Raw genomic sequence first — 24,037 nt, forward strand, 5'->3', positions numbered from 1 at the left:
TTCTTAGCCATAACCTCTTTGACCACGAACTTACTGTCCTCCACCCCTCCACTTCTAGCCAGAACAAATATGCGACGACCACCAACATATCATCCACGTCCGACACTGCCGGAGAGGGGCGCAACCATAACCAATCTAGCCACATCTTCGCTGACCACCGACCACTTTCACACGTAATTACGACAACTCCTACCCAGACCACATATCCAACGACCACAATCAAGTCATCCAAGCCAACACATAGTTCAAACCATTCACCACAACCACACCCTAAACCACCATTACCACCCTGACAATGCCCTAACTAACCACGATAACTACTCCCCTTGCAAACCCTGCTATCTTCTTAACTTCGTAATGACAAACAACACACAAACCGAAACACTTTCACGTTATCCATAACCATAACCAACACAGAACTAACACCAACTAACACAAAAGCCTCTTGTTATACTCACACCAACTCAAATATTACCCTGAACACAACTTTTCCAACAACGCTACACCCTTGCTCACCAACAACTAAAAAAAACAACTTTAAACAACAGCCAGCCCCTAAACACCAGCAACTCCTACAAACAAACGGTTGCGAAACTAACCACACTCCCACCCACACCCCCTAGATGTTTTCTTACTAAAATACAGAACACTTCCACGACATCCATAACCATAACCAACACAGATCTAACACCACACGTCGCCATCCTAACTTGACATACCTTGTACTCTTAACTAACTTCTCCTAACTTAATCACATTTTTTCACAAACCATGATAAACGCAACCACAAGCACATCATCCACGCCTACACCTTCTGTTAATTTTTACTTAACCATAACCTAATTAGCCGCAACCTTACTATTTCACGTCATCCATAACCATAACCAACACAGATCTAACACCACACGCTAACCCTAAACACGTAACCATCCTAACTTGACATACCTTGTACCCTTAACCAACTACTCCTAACTTAATCACATTTTTCCACAAACCATGACCAACGCAACCACAACCACATCGTCCACGCCTACACCTTCTGTTAATTTTTTCTTAAACATAACCTATCTAACCGCAACCTTACTATTTCACGGCATCCATAACCATAACCAGCACAAATCTAACACAACACGCTAACCCTAAACACGTTGCCATCCTAACTTGACATACCTGGTAACCTTAACCAACTTCTCCTATCTTAATCACATTTTTTTCACAAACCATGACCAACGCAACCACAACCAGATCGTCCACGCCTACACCTTCTGTTAATTTTTTCTTAAACATAACGTCTCCCTATCTAACCGCAACCTTACTATTTCACGGCATCCATAACCATAACCAGCACAGATCTAACACAACACGCTAACCCTAAACACGTCGCCATCCTAACTTGACATACCTGGTAACCTTAACCAACTTCTCCTATCTTAATCACATTTTTTTCACAAACCATGATAAACGCAACCACAAGCACATCATCCACGCCTACACCTTCTGTTAATTTTTACGTAACCATTACCTAATTAACCACCACCTTAGTGTCCACTACCCCCTTCCTCCACTTCCTCCTGTGTTTACGCCTACTTCTAGCCAAACAGGTTTACGACGACCACAAACATTTCATCCACGCCCTACACTGCCGTTGCGTTTGTCCCAATCATAACCAATTTAACCAAATCTTTACTAACCACTGACGACTACCCCACTTACTCACAACAATTTCTACCCAGACCAAGTATCCAACGACCACATACATGTCATCCACGCCAACTCACTATTCAAAACATTAACCACAACCACACCCTAAACCACTATTACTACCCTAACCATGCCCTAGCTACCCACGAAAAACACTCCCATTGAAAACCCCACCAACCCATCTCATACACTAATCCACCTTTTATTCTAGATCAGTTTCAGTTTTTTTCCTACACAACATAAAAAAACAACAAGAACATAAACATCCATAGATTTGTTTCTTAAAATCATACCAACAAGGGTGTTGCTCACACCAGTGGTGGCATTAACATCTCTACTACAAATACCAAAACAACTACTCCTTCAGGTTACACGAGTTCCGTTCAAAAAAAAATTCTCCCTGCACCTCCATACAATAGCCGTTCAAACAAAAAACTTCCATCACCTAACCTTCAATCTCCAATCATATCGGAACCGTGCAATTGGTGCGGTTGTGTCCTTCTACCCTGCACCTCCCGCACTTATTAGGCACAGACTTCTTCTTAGGACCCTGCATAAAAGATTCACAATTTATCACACCGCTAGATTGTCACAATCAATAAATAATCACCAAAACAAAATCAAATAAACTATCTACCGGCATCTCCCCTGTCGAGGGGAATCGTTTGGTTCTACGCCTCCCTGGTGGCCTCTTAGTCAATGGTGGCATCAACATTGCATCCCTCACGTCTTCTGGAATAGATTCGTCCCTGGGGTCGCCAATTGGCCTAATAACACCTGCATAGGTTTCCCTCCACGCCACCGTCTTGTACCAATGACCAACCATAGTCTCATATGCGAGCCCTATGTTGTCGGCCGCAATCATGGCATGCCCACATGGTATCTTCATGTTGTCAAAGTACTTGCAAGTACACTTCTTCTGCTCCAACTGAACACTCTCAGAACCACCAAACTTCCCAACAACTTGGCAGCTCCAGCTAGAAATAGAGTTCACCTTGCTGCCCTTCACCAGCGCCATTGTCTTTGTCATCACTTTATCGACTTCTATTGTCATCAGACCCCGGTGCTTATTGGCCTTCTTACGTCTTGCACTGAACCACCTTGTCATCATCCCTTGTATGAACATCACCAACTCAATTATTGGGGACGACCTACCCTCTACCAATGCGTTGTTTAGCTGTTCAGCAATGTTACTTGTCATTATATTATACCTCTGGCCCCCAAAGTACGTTCTAGACCAACGTGCAGACCCTATTTTCCCCAAATAAATCCCACATTCGCTGTTAGACGCCCTGATCTTGTCACAGAAATTCTTGTAATCCCTCATCCTATGCGCAGTCGCAGCAGCAGTCACCAACCTCGCTAACCCCTTGCTAGAGAACCTAGCATTAACGTTCCGTGCCAAATGGACGATACAAAACCCATGATGGGCTTGTGGATACACACAGCTAACCGCGTTGGCAATTGAAGTGGCCCGGTCCGATATTATAGCAAGGTTGCTCGAATCCGCCAATATCCTCTCAACCTTCTGCAGAAACCACGTCCAAGCCTCAGTATCCTCACTGTCTACTATTGCAAATGCCAAAGGAAACACTTGGAAATTGCCATCTTGTCCGCTTGCTGTAAGCAACACCCCCTTGTACTTCCCACTAAGATGTGTGCCGTCTAGAACCAACACAAGCCTCAGCTTCTGGAACCCCTTAATAGATGCCCCAAACGCCAAAAACATGTAAAGAAACCGCTCCACGCCCTCGTCGTCAACCTCTGTCTCAATATCAGCTACCGTCCCGGGATTGGCAAGTTTCAGCATATACAGATACTCAGCCAGCTTCATATACTAGTCGTCATCTGGTCCCCTCAAGTCAAACATTGCTTGCTCTTTGGCTCTGTAACACTTCATGTAAGATGCCGACAGCCTAAGATCCTCCATCAAGAGCCTTTGTATTTCAACCACCTTTGGCCCTTTCGACGGATCTTTAAATTTAGCCTTGTACACCGCTGCTATAACCCTAGCTGTTCCCCTACTGCCATACCCATTCCTACTCTCGATTGGACAAGTATGATCCAGCTGAGCTTTCCTGATTTCATAGTAACCACAACCGCGTATCTCATGAGCTGTGACTCTCCAATCACAACGCTCATCGGGACACTCGCACACAAAGGAGTCAACCTTTGTCCTCGTCTGTTTGAACTGAAACTGCCCTTTAATAGCGTAAATTGCCAAGGCAGTCTGACAATCGACTTTACTCCCATACACCTTCCCAACATGAACAACCCCATCTGCCCCTTCGACATCAAGCCCTGGGATCTCGGCGGCTTCATACACTGTGTCATCATACAGAGGCGGAATGTCAAACTCTTCGTCATCGACATCTTCCAGCTTCCGGTTACTAGGCTCCTGACCACCACTCTCTGGGACACGGCTATTACGACCACCAATACTTGTACGCCCCATCCACGCAAAGTCATCCACGGGGATCTCACCTTTCACACCACTACCACCGCTGCTTTCCCCAACAGGCTCACTGCTGCTACCCTCCGACAACTTCGCAACTCCGTTTGCCTCTTTGTCGTTAAACACAACTTCCACGGCGTCGCTGCCGCCTAAATCACCATCTATTAGTGGCTCCCAAAACTCAACGTCATATCCTCTAGGCCTAATATCCCTTTCATCAATCTCTTCTGGCCCACTGTAGTCGCTGTCAATACCCTCGCTCCACCCATTACAATCACCTCCACCAGTGGGGTTACTTTCTGACCTTAACCGCTCTTCGAATTTCTCAACCTCCTCAATAAGCTGGAAATCATCGAGGTTAATGAAGTTGGTTTTCGAACCCACGCTGGAGAGGTCGACAACCTTTCTTTTAGTACCACTCTGGCGCTGCTTCGCGCTGCATCTCGGTGTTTCAAAGACATCCATGTCAGGAGCAGCCGTACAATACCCCAAACTCTCGAAAGTTGCGAACAAATTCAAACTACCGGTAACTTTCATGTGGGTGAAGAAATACCTAAGCGCACCATCGTTTGTAAGCAGGACGGGAGGAGTTTTAATCCCGGTTGCAAGGTCCTTGCTGTCCGGCGGCCAATAGCTAAGCGCTAGATTGAAAGAAGCTTCCGACTTCTTAAACTCAGCAAACACCAGACTCTCGATCTCCTTTATGGTCAGCGCTTCATGGACAGGTATCATCCTCGCCATTTTTGTCTTGTCCACCACAAACTCCCATTTCCCGTCAGACCCACATAGCCATGCTCCACACATCACCATACACATCTCGTCCATCTGCATTGACATCGTACATCGTTTACCATGGAAATCTTGAAAACACTAAAAAACAAAACCCTAACCACAACTTCGAAACTACACACCAACAAGCTAAATCGATAAAGTCTACAAACTAACCTTCACTTCTGCAGCGGAGGAACTCTGCACGGAGCTCCCTACGTCCGTTCAAACTCGTAAATCTCTCCCACCCTTATCTTTCAGCTTCGTAGAACAACAAAGACAACACACAGCAAGGTACGTTAAAGGAAACACATTTATGGCGACCCCAACCAACCCTCTTAATCTTAGCCATTGGATCTCCTTTTAATCAAATAATCTGACGGCAACAATTGAAAACTCTCTATTTTAACTTATTCATTTATTAGACCAAACAAATGTCTGGTTTGGTTCCTTAGAGGAAACATCCTCTCCCCTAACAAACCGTTGGAGGGCTTTTCTGTCAATCAAAAATACACCTGTCCAAGTAATGTGTCCCCTGACCACAAAGTGTCTTCTAGTGTTAACAAAAGACAAAATGTGCCTCACAGTGTAAACGTCTCCAGAAGAAATAGGAGCAACACTTAAGGAACTCACAGCGGCCCTTAAAGCAGAAGGATAATTTTGGAAGTAAAAGAGTAGAGTTTGGCTCAGAGAAGGGGAGTTGAACACAATGTTCTTTCACGCCATTACAAAACAGAGAAGAGCCATGAATAAGATTATGGGTCTTTTGGATTTTAATGGGAATCTAGTGGAGGATGAAGAAAAACTGGTAGCCATCGCTACCAAGTAACCTAGAGATCTATATACAACTTCCAATCCAGAGCTCATTGAGAAGGCTCTGGCCAATGTTACGACAACAATTTCTGACCAACTCAATGCGGATCTTACATCTTATGTATCAGAATGGCAGGTAAAGCTGGTCCTATTTGCAATGCACCCAGAGAAGGCCCCTTGACCTTATGGCTTCACAGCCGTATTCTATAAAAAATTATGTGACATTGTGAAAGATGACTTAACCCATATGGGTAATGAATTTTTATTCAATGGATTTATGGCGGATGGTCTCAATGATGCCAATATTTGTCTGATCCCTAAGAAACAAAAGCCAAATGAAATGTCAAAATTTCAACCCACTAGTCTATGCAATGTCTGTTACAAAATAATATTGAAAGTATTATGCCAAAGATTAAAGAAAATCCTTCCAGACCTGATATCTAAGACACAGTCAACCTTTGTTGCTGGAAGATGGATATCTGATAATGTACTGATAGCATATGAGATGTTCCATGCTCTTCGTACAGATCCTGGCGGAAGAAATATGAGGATGGCTATAAAAGAAGACATGAGTAAAGCCTATGATCGGATAGAATGCGGTAACGAACGCTTCCGTGCATAAGGTAGATATGAATGGATAATGTGGTGCCTCATGTCGGTAAATTATCATGTCATGTTCAACGGTTAACCTAGAGGAAACATTACCCCACAAAGGGGATTTTGTCAAGGAGATCCTTTGTCTCCTTTCATATCTATCTTATGCACGGAAGCGTTCGTTAGCCTTCTCAATCACGCAGAGAATCATGGTAAGATAACGGGAATGCGTGTCTCATGTGTTAGCCCTCCAGTATCACACCTTCTCTTCACTGATGATAGCATGTTCTTCTGTAAGGCGGAGCCTCGTGAATGTGATGAAATCATGGAAGTTCTTAAGACTTATGGGAAAACTTCTGGACAATGCGTTAACTATGAGAAATAATCATTACTCTTTGGCAAGAAGATACCTGGAAATGTGAAGGAGGCTGTCAAAACATCAACAAGATTTATAAATGAGGGGGGAATGGGGACTATCTTGGTATTTCTGAAGACATTAGTGGATTAAAAAGGAAGTTGTTTGCTTTCTTGCAGTGTTTTGAAACCCGACCCGGACCTGCGGTTGAACCGGTAAACCCGGTGACCCAGAAAAAATCCGGTTTGGGTTTTGTAAAAACACAATATTTAGAAACCCACAAAAACCCGTAAAAACCGGAACCCAATTCCGGTTGAACCACCATTTGAACCAATAAATAACTTTTACTTCTCCTTTTAGTTTTTAATTATGTTTTTAGATTATGTTCTATACACTAAATTTCCAATTAAAAAAAATTAGATGCTGACAAAAAAAAGAAGTTAGGTTTTCCCTTTTCAGTTTTATATTTGTGATTTTTAGATTTTGATGAATATTTCACTATGCCACATGAAGAAAATGAAGTGAACGATGGTAGAGAGAACCAAAATTAGTTGATGTGATTTGGTGTTAGTTTATTTCCGTTATTGACAATATATTACAACGATCTTTTACTTTTGATTTATTTTGTATTTGAAGTTTAATTTATTATTCACATTAGACATTTAAATATTTATAAATTTATATCTTGATTTTTTAGATGTCATAACTCTTACCTTGTTAGAGAAAATTTTAAATAGTCTAAATTATTTTTTGATATTTTGTATGTCAAATGAAAATAAAAATATAAAAACTAAAGTTAAGTATTTTCTAAATGTTTTAAACATAAAATATATATATATTCAAACTATTATTTTATGTTTTAAAAAACATTTAGAAAATATTAAACTTTAGTTTCTATATTTTCATTTACATAGCTGATATATTATTATGTTATAAAATTAATTCAATTATTAACCCGCGGTTCACCCGCGGTCGACCCAGTGACCCGACAACCCGATAAGTCATCCGGTTCAGTGTCTGGGTCGGGTTTAAAAACATTGCTTCCTGAAAGAGAGGTTGCAAAGTCGGGTTAATCGATGGACAAGTCGATGGCTAACGAAGGGAGGAAAGGAAGTTCTGATAAAGTCTATCATTTGGCCCTACCTACTTACCTAATGTCGACTCTGCTACTACCCATAGAGACATGTGAAAATCTAGCTAGTGCCATTGCACAGTTCTGGTGGAGTTCAAATCTGCCTAAAGGAAGAATATATTGGGTAAAATGGGAAAACTATGCAAATCAAGAGAAGAGGGAGAGATAAGATTCAGGATGATCCATGAATTCAATCTTGCCTTACTAGGAGAATAATTATGGCGACTATTACAAGTCCCATATTGCTTAGTGGCTAGAGTTTTAAGGAGAAAACTAGATTTTGATCCGCGTTTGAAAAGCGCAGATTTGTTTTTGAAATTAAAAAAAATTAAAAATATTCTATATGATATATTGTGTAGATTTGATCACATTTATTTGGAACCGCGAACTAAACTGTACCAAACTGAAAATTCTGAAACTAAAAATAAACTGAATTTCATAAGTAAAGGAGAGCCAAAAGGGTAAGTGAATTTTTAAAATACAAATTCTATACTTACTGATAAAAATAACATTTAATTTCTAAATAAATAAATATTTTTAAGATACTATATATTAAAAAAATTGCCAAAAAAAATTCTTTCAATTATTAAAATTATTCGAATTATCTAATATTTTTTATCCTAACAACCGAAATTACATGATATTTAAACCGATAATCTCAAATTATCCAAATTTATCTATTAATTTGTAATTATTTGGAAAACCACTATCGAACCATAACTTAATTGGACCCAACTTATTTTTTTGCATATTAAGCGATTCTCAACTTTGATAATGAACCAAATAAAAAAAACAAAACAACCCAACTAAAACCAAACCAAATCAAACTTTGTAAATAACTGTCCTAAATTTCGAGAACCAAAACTCAAAATAATCAAACCAAAACCGAATGCTAAAGACTAACAGTCCATCTACATTTAAATAGTGAGAAAAAAGTATTCTATTTTTAAAACTCTTTTTAGTAGGGGTACATATGGTTTATAGACAAATTAAGATATAAGCAGTGTTTTTATCTGATCTTGATAAACCCGATAGCCAAATATAATCTGAATTGGCATATGTTCTTCATGTAGCATTCTATCAGAGGTTCTACCAACTGATATTATTTTTACAAAATTTAGATTTAACAAAATTTGATTTATTACAAAACTGATAACCTAAAATATTATAATTGTATAAAATTTTGTATAAATACAACTTAAGAAGGCCAATAATTTTATAATTGTATAAAATGTAAATTCTAATATTTGACAGTTTAATAACATGATCGAAAAGTGATTAAAATTAAAATATGAATATATGCTCAATCGGTCAATAAGTTATGTTATATACTAAGGAACATAAATTGAATAATATGCTTTGAATATTACACATTTACATATTATTAATGAGATATATATATTTCACTGATATTACTATACCCAAAAATATATTTAATAATTTTTAGATGAATAAATAAATGACAATGGCAGAAAATATAATATTGAAAACAAACCAACAATATTTCCAAAAAGTATTCATGTATTTATTGTTTTGATTGTTAAAGAAAATAAAGGTAAGATCAAAATATAATGAATAGTTAATGAATAGATGTAACAACCTTTCATATGTAGATTTCTTAAGAATCCTTCCCTTTTAATAGTATAGATACTTCAGATATAACACGCCCTTGCGGCTAAACACAGCCGATGGGCCCTCATGTGGGTGGACGAGTATTATGGCAGCAAAACCATTAGTTTTGTTGGGAATCAGACAAAAGGTACACTCCGAGAATGAGATTAGAGTTTGAGAAGACCTTAGGTTACCAACGATACCAACAAGACTAGGTAGACCAATAGCACTGGTGGTCCACCCAATGATGTCAGTACGGAATAAACCTCAAAAGATGGGATTCAGAGATGCTTGAAAACTATGTCAATCCAGAGGATATACCATTGATTCAATTTTTGGCCATAAGCCAAAGATATCATTAGAAGGAGTATTATTGTAGCTATACTAAGAATGGGACCAGAATACTGGGTGGCCAGAAACATTCTCAGCAGGGACACAATACAATCCCAGGTAGAGCCGAATATTACTAAACTCCAAGCGTTTGCTTGGAGGGTACAAGCTCCACCAAAGCTAAAACACTTTATTTGGCAAACAATCTCCGGACAATTAGCAGTGACAAGCAACCAAACACATCGTTATATGCGAAGCGACAACCACTGCCCCAGATGTGGAGCAGATGATGAAACTATAAACCATGCCATATTTGAATGTCCCCCAACTCTACATACATGTGCACATGCAGAAACTCTAACTCCACCAGAGAGGTTCTCCAGTGCAAGCCACTATATAAACATAGTTTTTTTTTGGCGGAAAACGATATAGAAGACCCCAAGATGGATAAAGACCCATACCCTTAGATTATGTGATACATTTGGAAAGCAAAAAAATGATAAATTATTCAGAGGAATAGACATGGACCCATTGGAACCTGTCCGTCATGCTGAGGTAGAATGTCATGCTTGGTTTGAAGCAAATCGCAAAGAGGAAGAACCAGAAGTTATATAAAATCTTGAACATGTAGCAAATTCTGAGAGATGCATGATAGATGGATCATGGACACATTATGCACTCTTCAGTGGTTATGGATGGACATGGATAACTTCTAGGGGAATAACTCAGCTTTTGGGAGCACGAAACCAACAGCGAATAATATCACCCCTTCACTCGGAGCTCGACGCCCTCTCATGGGCGATAGAGTGCATGCTCCAGCTATCGACATGTCAGGCTTTTGGCACCGATTGCAAGGATCTAGTTTTCATGATTCAAACCCAGGATCATGGCCTAATGTTTCCACAGAGTTAAAGGAGCTGATGAAACAAAAGAGTAGATTCATTTATTTCTGGATTATCTTTATTCCTCGTTCTGAAAATGTATCGTCTTATTTATTAGCTAAGATAGCAAAATCCTTTCATAGGGACATGTACTATATGTTTCACATGTTTCACTGTCTTGATTTATTTATTTTGTTAATAAATAAATAAATATTATTTTAGAAATGAACCGTTTAAGTTTTAAAATTGATTAACAATAGTAAAACAAACTTGGTTTACGACAAAAAGGTAAAAACATGAAATCACAAGTAATCGATGTTTTAGTCATTCTATTCAAAATAGATATACAAATCTTGAAAATCCAAGCGAAAGGACTGACCGAGCCATACAAAAAAGGAGAAGCCGAAGACAAGCGAAAAGATGCACACAACACTAACAAGAAATTGATTCATCCAGCTGCCCGAACAATCAAATCTGATGAAGTGTTATAATTCATTTTGTACAAGTCGTGGTACTAAGCAATACTAACCCCTGTTCAGAAATTTGGTAGGCGTTACGCGTACGGTCGTGTAGGGCCTAGTGTCGAATCAATTAATCGGAGATTACTCGGAGATTAATCGGTGATTTGTTTTAGGTTATATATAAATAATTGTAACAAAATACAAGTAATATGTCGTGGTGTACTGGTAAATTCTATATTACATACCCAAGCACTCCGAGTTTGAATCCAAGAAAGCGAATTTTAATTTTTAATTTTTAATTTTTTAATGAAGGCTAGAGTCGTCATTGTATATATTGTCTTCTTCCATAGGTATTTGGTTTATACAACTGTAAAAAATGCGATGGTCATAGATTTTGACGGGATTTACATCATTTTTTTTTCATTTTTCTTATTGTTTTATCAAAACTTCGTAGATGTAACATAAATTATTAGATTTACATGTTTATATAAGTAAAAAATGTAATTTTTAAAAAATTTGATTTTTAGAATGCATACCCTCAGTTCGCCACGGTGACTCACCAGATAGCGATTTCTTGGCCGCTAACTCGGCTAGGCGGCGGAGTTCTATAACATGAATACTAACACATCAGATTTGATTGTGAAATGACTTCATAAGTTTTATGATGAAAATTAAAATTTTGCTTTAAAAACATGACTCGGTCAAACCCACATGCATGGTTCCTCTAGAATTTGTTTGGTGTGGACCATCAAATTGACGGTTATATCCTTTACCAACAATATCTGATTTGTTTCGAAACTTCTAGTTAATAAGTTAGGCTTATAACTTATAAGAGACACAAATACAGAAATATCCTCCAATCCTTTCTTTTGCATGTTTTGTAAGAAACTATTTGAAAGGTAAATAATCCAGCACAAGATTCATATTTGTTAAAATTTTGATTAAAATATTTTATACTTTTTGCCTAACCTTAACATTTGGAAAAAGACATGACACACTGTAAGAATCGTAGTATTTTTGCCGTATCGAACTAAACATGCGTCTTGATTCTTGCCATTTGCTTATATAGTTGTATCCTTTATCTTTAAAACATGATTTTACATAGAGACAGCGGTTTTATGGTCGTTTCATTCTCAGATCTATAAAATAATATATATATTATAGTTATTTTTGTTCATATTTTTTTGACAAATATTTTGCTCATATTTGATCCTATATTCCATATATGTCTGGGTTCCCACTAGATAATCAGCCATTAGTGTCCAAGTGCTGACAAAAAATAATTTATCGACAAAAGTACAAATGAATTATTTAAATTAAACAAATCTTAAGTCACAATTAATTCGCGGGAAATTTTCATGTTTACCACTTTCTTGATATTATTATTCATGTTTACTATCAGTAAATAGACATTTACAAAAATATTTTTTTATTAAGTAGCAAAAGACTTTTATATCATTGTTTTTTATATATATAATAAATAATTATTTAAATAAAAAAATTTAAAAGAAAAAAAAATTATGTTTTTGAATTATACTTTTTCAAATTCAAACTTTTTATAATTTTTTTATTTTCAATTTTTCTTTTTGAAAATCAAAAAAAAATATTTTTGAAACTATTTTTTAAAATTTATTTATATTTTTAAGTATTTATTTATATATTTATTAGAATCATAAAATTTACATTCTAAAAATCCTACTCCACTCACCCCTGAACTCTAAACACTAAGTATATATTAGTTAATCTTATAGTTATAAATATTTTTTATCATTCGTTAAAAGTTAGTGTAAACATACAAAATGATACTATCAATATAGTATTTTTGGCAATTTCTCTTGATTTGCACCAACCGTTATTTCTCTGAAGGTTTCTATTTTTTATTTTTGTTGATAGAGGTTTATAATTATTTGAAATTTTTTATTATTTTCAAGAATGCAATATAGTGAAATATATCAAAGAATTTTAATTTTTATTAACCTAAAAAAAAATTAAAACAATGTAGGATCATCAAAAAAGTCTTAGTTTAGTTGTTTGCATGACCCCTTCAAAAGAGTTAGAAATCTGACTCAGATCCTTGGTATAAAACTACTTGGGAGTAATTTTAAAATGTTCATCCTGTCTCAAAAATATTATAAATTATTGACAATTAAAATGATTAAGTTAGTCAAATCGATGGTAAAAAATCGACATAAATCACTGCTAAAATACTAATTACAAACATTGTGTGCTAATTTTTCTGTTTTGTGTTTAATTCAAGTTGACGTTGTTGGATGTTTGAAAAAATTAATGACAGGGTTTATAAAAAAATTAATGACGATGAAATGACAATGACAAAGATATATGTGCTTTCGAGCAATACAATAATCATACATGCTACACTATCATAAAATGATTATATACATATACGTATACACATATAACTATTTATTGTTTTACATGTATAATCAGTCAATGAAGTATTCATAATAATTACATAAATATAGTATATATTATGTGTACATGAAAGAATATATATTATAGAAATATAATCATAAATTTAATAATAATATTAATGTTTCATGCAACTTTCTATAAAAATTGTAGCATTTCTATCTCCAATCATTTTGAGAATCATATACCATTTAGTTTTCAAAGCACTAAATCATATGGTTATTACAATTGCATGTTTCTGATAATACCAAGTTATTAAAGTTAGTTCCACACGTTACATAAAATTGATATTTATAAAAATAATATACAAAATATTTATAAGTTATTATATAATATTTTTTTTGTTCGATAGTTTATTCATAGTCAAAATAATTAATTTATTGATATTTTATAAATACATAGTTACTTTCGTAGGAGAAATCATGCACTAAAATAAAATAATCTATGATACTTTTAGTTTTTACATTATAAAAATAAATAATATACCTATAAATTTATTTTCCTTTTTAAACGAATATGAATTCATTTTATACTACTTTTTAATTACAAGCATAACTTGCATTTTAGTATAATTTACAAGCAATTAACCAAATTTAAATTAAGATTTATCACTTAAAATTTCAAAAATTTTGTGTTCCAATTTATATGTTAAAAATAAGAAAAATATTACAATATATCAATTAATTAATTACAAAATTGTAAATGTAGTTATAATATTATTACAAAGAGACAATTTTTTAAAAAACAATTCTACCATTTTTCAAAATAAGTTATTTCATAACGTTCACAAATGTTGATCAGTTAATCGGTAAGATATTTGATCAAATCTTTCAAATAAGTGTATAATTTTTTATCTAAATATTAAATTGTATATATATTAAATTCCACGCACTTATCTGAATTATAAATTTACATTTAGAATTTTAAAGTAAATGCACAAATGACACTGATGTATGAAGTAAACACATATGTGTAAATAATGTAGATTTTATCTTCTAGACCATAGCTCTTTTCTATCTATGTCTAAAATGGATAATTAGAAACAAAATTTATTAGATTTTCAAAATTCTATATCTGTATTCTGCAATCTCATAATTTATATGTATGTATGTTTAACAATCACTTAATACATACAAAATTCTTCTAATTTTCTAACTTCAAAATTTAGACATAACATACTTATGTACTAAACTTTATTCACACTGACAATTGAATATGATTTAAAAATCTTGACTGCTTAAACAGATTCTAAATTTGAAATAGAAATAAAATGGTTAAAATAGTTATGGAACGACCAAGTAATTATGATAGAATTCAAAAAATAGAAAAGCAACAAAATTACTAAAACTCGTTGTTGAACTTGTTAAAATCTTTACAAATTCTTCTCAAACTAGCCATAAGACTTCATGGAACCTCACTTGAGAAGCAAAAAAAATTATTTAGTCAATGAATTGTTAATAGTTTGCTCGCTATACAATCCAATTTCTTTTATTAGATTGACTCCCAAATATACTATTGTGTGTAGAGTATTTTCTAATTTCAATCAAACCTTGTTCATGTGTGATGTGCTGCAGTCTACTTAGTAGCTGGAAAATCACCCAGCAATAATTATATATATAAATATATATATTTTACCTGAAAAACAATAATTATATCATTGTTATTGGTTACACCAACTTTTTAAAATGAACTCAAAATCTCAAATATAAACTAGAAATTTTGAATATCAATTCAAATCCAAACCAATCATAAAATAAATTGAACATAATACAACTTTTTTATCAAACACACCATATCCAAAATCATGAAACCAAATTGAATTAAATTAAATAGGCAAATTAACCAAAATTTATTAGTAATTTAGTTATATCAATTTATTAAAATATAATAAATTTACAAGGTTAAACACAATAATTATTTTATTTTTTGTAATTTTTCCCAACACAAACTTATCCAAATTGTAAAAAAACCAAACTGCACCGAGTCAAATAAAATTTAAGTAGAATCTATTTCTTATTTGCAAAAACTTTAAAACCCAAATAATTCGAATCAAGTGTTTAAGAAAAGTAACTAGACGATTTATAAAGTATTAGCATCTAGGTAGATTATTCGCGACCTAGACATAACAAGAAGTTAACAAAAATATTTTGTTAATAATAATTTATTTGTCTATATTTATAGTTATATTAGATATTTTAAAATATATTTTTTATTAAAATTTTATTTTAATGAAAAATATAAAAACTTAAATATACTGAAAATCAGGAAAATTTAGGTGCTTGAAATAATACAAAAGGTTGAAAAAAAATATTATCATTGATTATAGACAAAATTTACTCACCATTCATTTTAATGTTAATTGGTTTAACTAGACTAATTTATATTTACTTAGACTAATATAAATTATATTAAAATATTTAAATCGACTTAAAATGTTGAAATAAAAAAATGAAAATTATTTCGGTTATAACCAATTTACCATTTAAACAAATTATAAAATTGCATCAAATTGGATTATATACCGAATAACCTGATGCTAACTCATGATCATTAGAGATTATTGTCCTTTTGGATGATAATGTTGGTATTAAATGCAAAGAGGAATGGAAAATTTGCATTTGTGTGGTCAATTGACATTCTCTCTATATCTATTCAATTAGTGATGATTTATCTCAAAATCAAACTAAATCATGCTATTATTTCCTACAAAATTTGTCATGTGTACAAGTCATAACTTTGCAAAATTGTCAACATAATAGTTAAATCATGTTATAAATCTATTCAAAATATAAACTTGCATTTGACTTTATAAACATAATATATGCCTATTAGACTCTTGAAGTTGTTGTGACTGAATAAAATAAAATTAATGAATTTTTAATATGTTATAGATTTGAATATCAACGCTATAAATCCAATCCACTAACCCATTCCTAACCCAAGACCTCATATACAAAAAAATGAGATATTGAAGTAAATATCACTAAAAGGATGTGTTTGAGTGTTTGACTGTTTGGTGAAGAGAACTAACGTCCATTTATTTTGAGAGATAACATAATAATTTTCTTATCTTTGATATATTTATATAATATAAATATTAAGATAGGTGGGGTTGGTGAAAATTATCGACATATTTTATTTTTCATTTTACTTAGACTTTTATCGTCAACAACATGGGCCCACTCTCCCACCAAAGCCCAATCAATATCTATTTCGCTTTCTTCACCAACCCACTCTTCTTTCACCAAACCCATTTCCTTTATTTCCAGTCACACCCCTGTATTTCGTATGCTTCCTGTTTCCAGCCCATAAGTTCTTTTTTAAAGTTGAATTGATTGACTTCCAGATTCGAATTAATGGTTTTGATTTCATATATGAAGAAGGTCAAGAGTTCAGATATGTTTCTTGGTAATGTGTATGTTTCTTTTATAGAACAAAGTAGATAAAATCTGCAGTTATTAAAGAGAATATTCAAGAAGTCAAAATACATGCAAAGATTTATATCAAAGTAGTATAAATCCATTACACATATCCAAAACGTGGCAAAAATCTAACGTTTTGCAATATTATTTCTTGAAAGTAATGATATATATTTCCTATTTCGTTAAAATACCCAATGGGTTTACTCAATGGATATGTTTAACACGCATAAAATCATGTAAAAATACAGTAATATTAATGACTTTTTCATAAACATGTGATTTTCAGCAATAAAAATGCAGCTTACCAAACGCGACGTGAAAATTTCAGAAGTGAGAACCCGTACTCTTGATGTAATGACAATAATACCCCTGTATCTTAAAATTACAATTATGACCCTTTTCACCAACCCCACAGTTCTTCGCCGGTGAAGTTCCTATATGAGGTCCTCCGAGACAGCTCCTGTCTCCTTCAGGCCAAAGCCTAAAACACACAATCACAAAACGAAACCTTCCCCAAAGCTTGGAAAAGCAAAACCAAAGAGTTAAAACTTAGAATGGCTCCACAAGAAGACGCCATGCAGAAACAGAGCAGCAACAACAACAGTGACGTCATATTCCGATCAAAGCTTCCGGATATTTACATCCCCAATCACCTCCCTCTCCACGACTACATCTTCCAAAACATCTCCGAGTTCGCCTCCAAGCCTTGCCTGATCAACGGTCCCACCGGCCACGTGTACACTTACTCCGACGTCCATGTCGCCTCCCGTCGCATCGCCGCCGGTTTTCAAAAACTCGGCGTTAACCAAAACGACGTCGTGATGATCCTCCTCTCGAACTGCCCCGAGTTCGTCCTCTCTTTCCTCGCCGCTTCTTTCCGCGGCGCAACCGCAACCGCCGCCAACCCGTTTTTCACTCCGGCGGAGATTGCCAAACAGGCCAAAGCCTCGAACTCGAAGCTCATCGTCACCGAGTCTCGCTACGTCGATAAAATCAAAGACCTCCAAAACGACGGCGTTATAATCGTCTGCACCGACGAGGAACTTTCTCCGATCCCGGAAGGCTGCCTCCGATTCACCGAGTTGACTCAGTCAACCGAAATGGAAACGGTGGAGATTTCTTCCGACGACGTGGTGGCGCTTCCTTACTCCTCCGGCACGACGGGTCTACCCAAAGGAGTGATGCTGACTCACAAGGGACTAGTCACGAGCGTCGCTCAGCAAGTCGACGGCGATAATCCGAATCTTTACTTCCACAGCGATGACGTCATACTCTGTGTCTTGCCCTTGTTCCATATCTACGCTTTGAACTCGATCATGCTGTGTGGGCTTAGAGTTGGTGCCTCCATCTTGATCATGCCCAAGTTCGAGATTAATCTGCTCTTGGAGCTCATACAGCGGTGTAAAGTCACGGTTGCTCCGATGGTTCCGCCGATTGTTTTGGCCATGGCGAAGTCGCCGGAGACGGAGAAGTATGACTTGAGCTCGATTAGGGTTGTCAAGTCTGGCGCTGCCCCGCTTGGTAAGGAGCTTGAAGATGCCGTCAGTGCCAAGTTTCCTAACGCCAAACTCGGTCAGGTGTGTGTTTGTGTTTGTGTCTCGATTTGTTTCTTTATTCGGAAATACAGAATCGTAACATATTAGAAAATCATAATTAATATATGGAATTGAATCACATTATAAAAAAAACATTATGAAATAGTATATATATAGATTAGCTAAAAAAATGATTTAATTTATTTATTTTTTCAAAAAAAAATGATTAAATTTTACTATATTTAAGTAAATGCTGGCTATGAACAGTGAAGTATTTTAGCAACAAAAAAAACGTATATTTCTTTGCTTAGTAATTTCATGGTTATTTAGTATGAATATTCATCTTTAATCTACACAAGAAACAAGTATCATCAAATGATTTAATTATTTAGATTACTTATTAGATGATATTTGCTATTGACATAATCAAGAAAAATGTATGAAAAGAGTTACAAACTTGTAACAATTAAAACTTGATGTAACCCAAACAACATAAATTCAGATTTTATATTTTATTATTTTGGTCATTAGTTTTGTAAAGTGCTACATGTAAAATTAAATGATCAATAATAATCTCGATTATTCATGCATTTTAAAAATGTTTTAAATGTATTTTTAAAACTGTTGATGTGATTAGGGATACGGAATGACGGAAGCAGGTCCGGTGCTAGCAATGTCGTTAGGGTTCGCGAAAGAGCCGTTTCCAGTGAAGTCGGGGGCTTGTGGTACGGTGGTTAGAAACGCCGAGATGAAAATCATCGATCCAGACACCGGAGACTCACTTTCCAAAAACAAACCTGGAGAGATTTGCATCCGTGGTCACCAGATCATGAAAGGTTACCTCAACAACCCGGCGGCTACAGCAGAGACCATAGACAAAGACGGCTGGCTTCACACCGGAGATATCGGGTTGATCGATGACGACGACGAGCTTTTCATTGTTGATCGTTTGAAAGAGCTTATCAAGTACAAAGGTTTTCAAGTGGCTCCGGCTGAGCTAGAGGCTCTCCTCATCGGCCATCAGGATATCACCGACGTGGCCGTTGTCGCGTAAGTACAAAAAAAAAACTTAACCCTATCTTCTTATATGGATCTGTTGGTTTCATAGTTGTCGCGTGAGCGACACGTTTAGCATTGATCATGTTTTGATTCTTAGTGGTTGGTTAAAGTGATATGACACACTTCAACAACAAAACAAAACGCTAACCCCAAGATTTAAAACGTTGAAGCTTTTGTCCTTAGTCAAAAACGTGGCAGTAAAGCGTTCATTCAATTATATGAAACGAACATGGTTTTGGTTTGTTGCGCCTAGGGTTAACGACAATGTCCTTTTTTGTCACCTTCTTACACTTGCTTTCTTTTGTTTTGTTCTGTGTAAATTGAACAGAATGAAAGAAGAGGCTGCTGGTGAAGTTCCCGTTGCGTTTGTTGTGAAATCCAAGGATTCAGAGTTATCAGAAGATGATGTGAAACAATTCGTGGCGAAACAGGTAAAATGAATTTTCGGTTTTTTTGATTTTGATCATTCCATGAATTTTCAGTTCTTGATTTTGATTATTGCATGAGAAAATATTGAATCACTTGGTTGATGCAAAATATTTGTGTTTGTCTGTGAATAACACAGGTTGTGTTTTACAAGAGAATCAACAAAGTGTTCTTCGTTGAGTCCATTCCTAAAGCTCCGTCAGGGAAGATATTGAGGAAAGACCTGAGGGCAAAACTAGTAAATGGGTTGGTGAACTAAAGAAACGAAACGCAAAAGATGTTCCATTGTGTATATACATTACAACTGTTTGACGACCCCAACGAAGGAAGGAGAGGGACTCATATGAATCATACCAATGTCTGTTTCTTTTTTGTTTGTTTGTTGTTGCTGTTGTCTTTGATTCATGTAATGAACCTTTGGTAATAAAAGGTGGTTTCTTTTTTTGGGTTTCATGTAACTTGTGCTGGAGAAGACCAGCAGACTTTTTTCATAAAATAAATTACTCGGATTATGCAATTTTTCTTAACATCCCATGAATCTCATGGTCCTTTCGCAAGAAACAGTACTAAGCTAGTTCAGCTTATAATGCAGAGTACAAAAAGACAGAGATAGTCAAAAGATGCACGTTTTATATCTTAGAACATTTAATGATAAAAAAAAAACCATCATGAGGTGCAAAGTGATTCAAACTATATACGCTTTGCTTTCAGCTAAGTACAAGACAATGACATAGTTTGTGTAAACAATAAGACATGATCAACCTTTAGTGCAGAAACATTATCAGAGAACACTAAAAATTCAGTGTGGAGGAGGCAAGAGTTGATGTAGGTTCTGAGGAGACCTATTCTGACTCTGACTCGCCCCTCTACGCACAAAAGGATGTTGCAAAAGCTGAACAGCGGTCTGCCTCCTCGCCGGTTCTCTCTGCAAACAACACGAAACAAAGTGTCTAAACTCCGGAGACGCCGTGGCAGGAGCTTCAGGCGGCTTAGACATACAAATAGCACACATAAGACTAGCCCAATCACCTAGCCTATTCACATTAAAAGGAAACCTCCCCAAGAAAAACTCAAGAACACTAACACCGAAGCTCCAAATATCCCCAGCGCAACCATCATACATCCCCTGATTCAAGTCCGTGTTGATCCTCTCAGGACTCATGTAAGCAATAGTCCCAACAGAGGACTTACACGGAGACAGGGTCTGAGCCAAGACCCTACTCACTCCAAAATCCGCAATCTTGACGTTATTGTCCGAGTTTATAAGTAGATTCGATGGCTTTATGTCTCTATGGACTATATGACGGCCGTGAAGATAAGCCAAACCGTTTAGTATCTGAAGAGATAGGTCAGATAAGTGCTGCTCGTTCGAGACATGAGCACCTTCTAAAGATCCTTGGTCCATGAACTCGAGCAAGACCTGGATCTCTCCGTTGTGATCGAACATCTCGTGGCATTTCACCACGTTGGGGTGGTTCACGTCTCGGAGAATCTTGATCTCTCTGCAGATATGGCCACGAACAGTGTCGTCGTGGTTACCGTTGAGTATCTTGAGTGCGTATACGCGAGAGGTTGGACGGTGGACTACTTTGTAAACCGTTCCTCCGGCTCCGCTTCCGATGCGGTTGCCACGTACTAAGTCTGAGTAGCTTTTAGGCTCTGAGGTGGTGGAACCGCCGGAAGTTGGTGGGAGGGGGAGAGGTACGGCGAGGGAAACGTCGCGGTGAGGAAGTGGTAAGGAGAGGTCTGGACGGCGGCGAGGGCGGTTCTTAACCGGACCGGTTACTCCTGGTGGCGGTTGGATTGGTTTCATCTCGGTTTAGGATCAAAAGTTTTTGCAAGCTTGGTTTGGCTTATGGTTTAACGATCTGGAAAATTCAAAGGTTGGTTTGAAGTTATTGTTACATAGATATAGGAACAAAAGTCTTCTTTGTTTTGGTCGTTGTCGTCTTATAGGGTTTGGCAGTGTTTGAATCGTTCTTCTTAGCAGGAGAGGCGATCAAAAAGAGGATGAAGGTGCGTCCAAATAAATTGATAGGACACTGAAAATGAACGTTCAAAATTACAAAATTTTCGAGATGTTCTTTAAAAAACAAAATTATACGCGATGTTTAAACGCGTCGGAAATACTTACGAGCACTGAAACCACATGTTTTGTAAAATCCTTCTCAAATGTTTTTAAGATTATATGCCAAATTTAATTATAGTTTCCTAATCCTAACAAATCTGTAATGAAATGATTTGTTTCTGAATTTATTAGATTTCATTTAAAGCTGAAAAAATAGAATCCTACTCCCGCTTGGCTAGTTCTCAATTGGCTTTTTAAGAATGGAAACTTGTTTTTCTTTTTGTTTAAGAACTAGGTGACCGGTCCGCACCCTGTGCGGACATAAGAACATGATCGGTCTGCACCATGTGTTATCTTTCGGTCCGTACCTCACGAGAGGGAACACAGTAACGTCAGTATGAAAAAGCAGATATTGTGTGTATGTATAATTGCAACGTCACAAAATATTTTGTGTGTTTACAAAGATACTTTCATCAAAAAATGGAATAAATAGTGTATAGTTTTAGAAGTAACATATTTTATATTATCATTAATTAGAATTGTATTGTATATGTTTCGTAATTCTTTATTTTAGGTGAATAATATTATTTTTCCATAAATAATAAACAAACATTTATGTAGACATATTAAAAGAAAATATAATAAAAATCAAAATATTATCCATAAATAATATAAATTATGAAGTACATTTCTCGATAAATAAAACAAATTCAATTAGAAACATGCAAAAAATTAAATAAATTTTGTAAGCAATTTGACGGGTTAACATTATTTGATAAATTTATAAATTTATAAATTTTATTGAACATGAAATAATATTAAATTGACATACCGTCATCGGTCTTCTAACTCATCACAACCCATCTGGCAAATAAAAAAAATAAATAATTGTAACAGTTTATATATTTTAAAATTTGTATTTGAAAAAAAGTAGAATAAAATTACGTACCGTGACTACGGATATCCTGAAAAATTTGTTTGTAGACAACATTCAATGTTTTTGTCTTCGGCTTCCCTTCTTTACCAGTTATTAGGATTTTTAATTCAGATCTCGACTTAACTCTTGAAAGTGCAACTTTGCCTTGCATTTTGTAAGCATTTTATAAATTATTTTAAAATTATGATAAATTTATTCTTTAAATAATGATAAATAATTTAAAAATAATAATAATAAACATTTTTGGATTTTGTAATATTTAAAATAGTTATTATATAATTATATTCGAACACAGTTCATCAAGTAGAGGATAAAACTATTATAATTATCTTATATAAAATTTCGTTCATTTTATTTTATAGGTTATAAATATTAAAAGTAATAAATAAAACATTATTAGTCTTTCAATAACTTCGAGAATAGTTTCCATAAATTGTTATTTGTAATATTCGTTAGATTATATGGCAAGTGATGTTAAACGTCAATAAGTTAAACAATTCTTCCATATTTGGAAAACATATATATATATATATATATATATATATATATATATATATATAACAATGACAAATTAAATGGTAGAGTTTGTAAACACCTGTTTTCTACCAGCGTGAGTTAGAACACCGCTGTATTTAAGAATCATAAGGGCCTGTACAGGTCTTTATTTTTCGCCTTCATCATCCCACTTCAGCGGCTTCAGTTGAACCTTCCTGTATATCCCTGAGAAATTTCCTCCCTGCGCCATTCCAAAAGGTTCTCTGCTGTGAGAAAATGACCTCATGAATTAAATAAAAAAATGCATAATGCTAGCTTACTTATAAGATAGTATATTCAACAAAAAAAAATGATATAAGATAGTATTACTAAATGATACTATGTAATACTTTCCCGGACAATATTCAAGAAAGAGAGAGAAAGTACTAAAGAACCTCTTCAAGAACTGCTTTAACTTGGCGAAGCTTCTCAGCATGTTCAATCAAGGTTTTCTGGATCACTATCACTCTCACGACCTGGTCTACATATAAAAAAAGGAAGACCATATTGTCGTTACCAGTATTCA

The 24,037-nt window shown here is 35.2% G+C and overlaps 3 protein-coding genes across 3 annotated transcripts; 1 reads left to right on the forward strand and 2 right to left on the reverse strand.

The window, feature by feature from the left end:
- Positions 1–2,163: 2,163 nt before the first annotated feature.
- Positions 2,164–3,534, reverse strand: LOC117134332. The gene is made up of 2 exons (XM_033292606.1): positions 2,338–3,534; positions 2,164–2,250 (listed from the first exon to the last, which is right to left on the reverse strand). The coding sequence occupies exons 1-2, from the start codon at positions 3,532–3,534 to the stop codon at positions 2,164–2,166; spliced, it is 1,284 nt and encodes a 427-aa protein (XP_033148497.1).
- Positions 3,535–17,361: 13,827 nt separating this feature from the next.
- Positions 17,362–20,489, forward strand: LOC103868556 (4-coumarate--CoA ligase 1). The gene is made up of 4 exons (XM_009146642.3): positions 17,362–18,529; positions 19,125–19,537; positions 19,875–19,977; positions 20,112–20,489. The coding sequence occupies exons 1-4, from the start codon at positions 17,507–17,509 to the stop codon at positions 20,229–20,231; spliced, it is 1,659 nt and encodes a 552-aa protein (XP_009144890.1). The 5' UTR covers positions 17,362–17,506; the 3' UTR covers positions 20,232–20,489.
- Positions 20,490–20,584: 95 nt separating this feature from the next.
- On the reverse strand, positions 20,585–22,290 carry LOC103868557 (mitogen-activated protein kinase kinase 4). The gene has a single exon (XM_009146643.2). The coding sequence runs from the start codon at positions 21,783–21,785 to the stop codon at positions 20,772–20,774; it is 1,014 nt and encodes a 337-aa protein (XP_009144891.1). The 5' UTR covers positions 21,786–22,290; the 3' UTR covers positions 20,585–20,771.
- Between the last annotated feature and the right edge of the window lie 1,747 nt (positions 22,291–24,037).

The sequence above is a fragment of the Brassica rapa genome, chromosome A05 (assembly GCF_000309985.2).
Source record: "Brassica rapa cultivar Chiifu-401-42 chromosome A05, CAAS_Brap_v3.01, whole genome shotgun sequence".
NCBI lineage: Eukaryota > Viridiplantae > Streptophyta > Magnoliopsida > Brassicales > Brassicaceae > Brassica > Brassica rapa.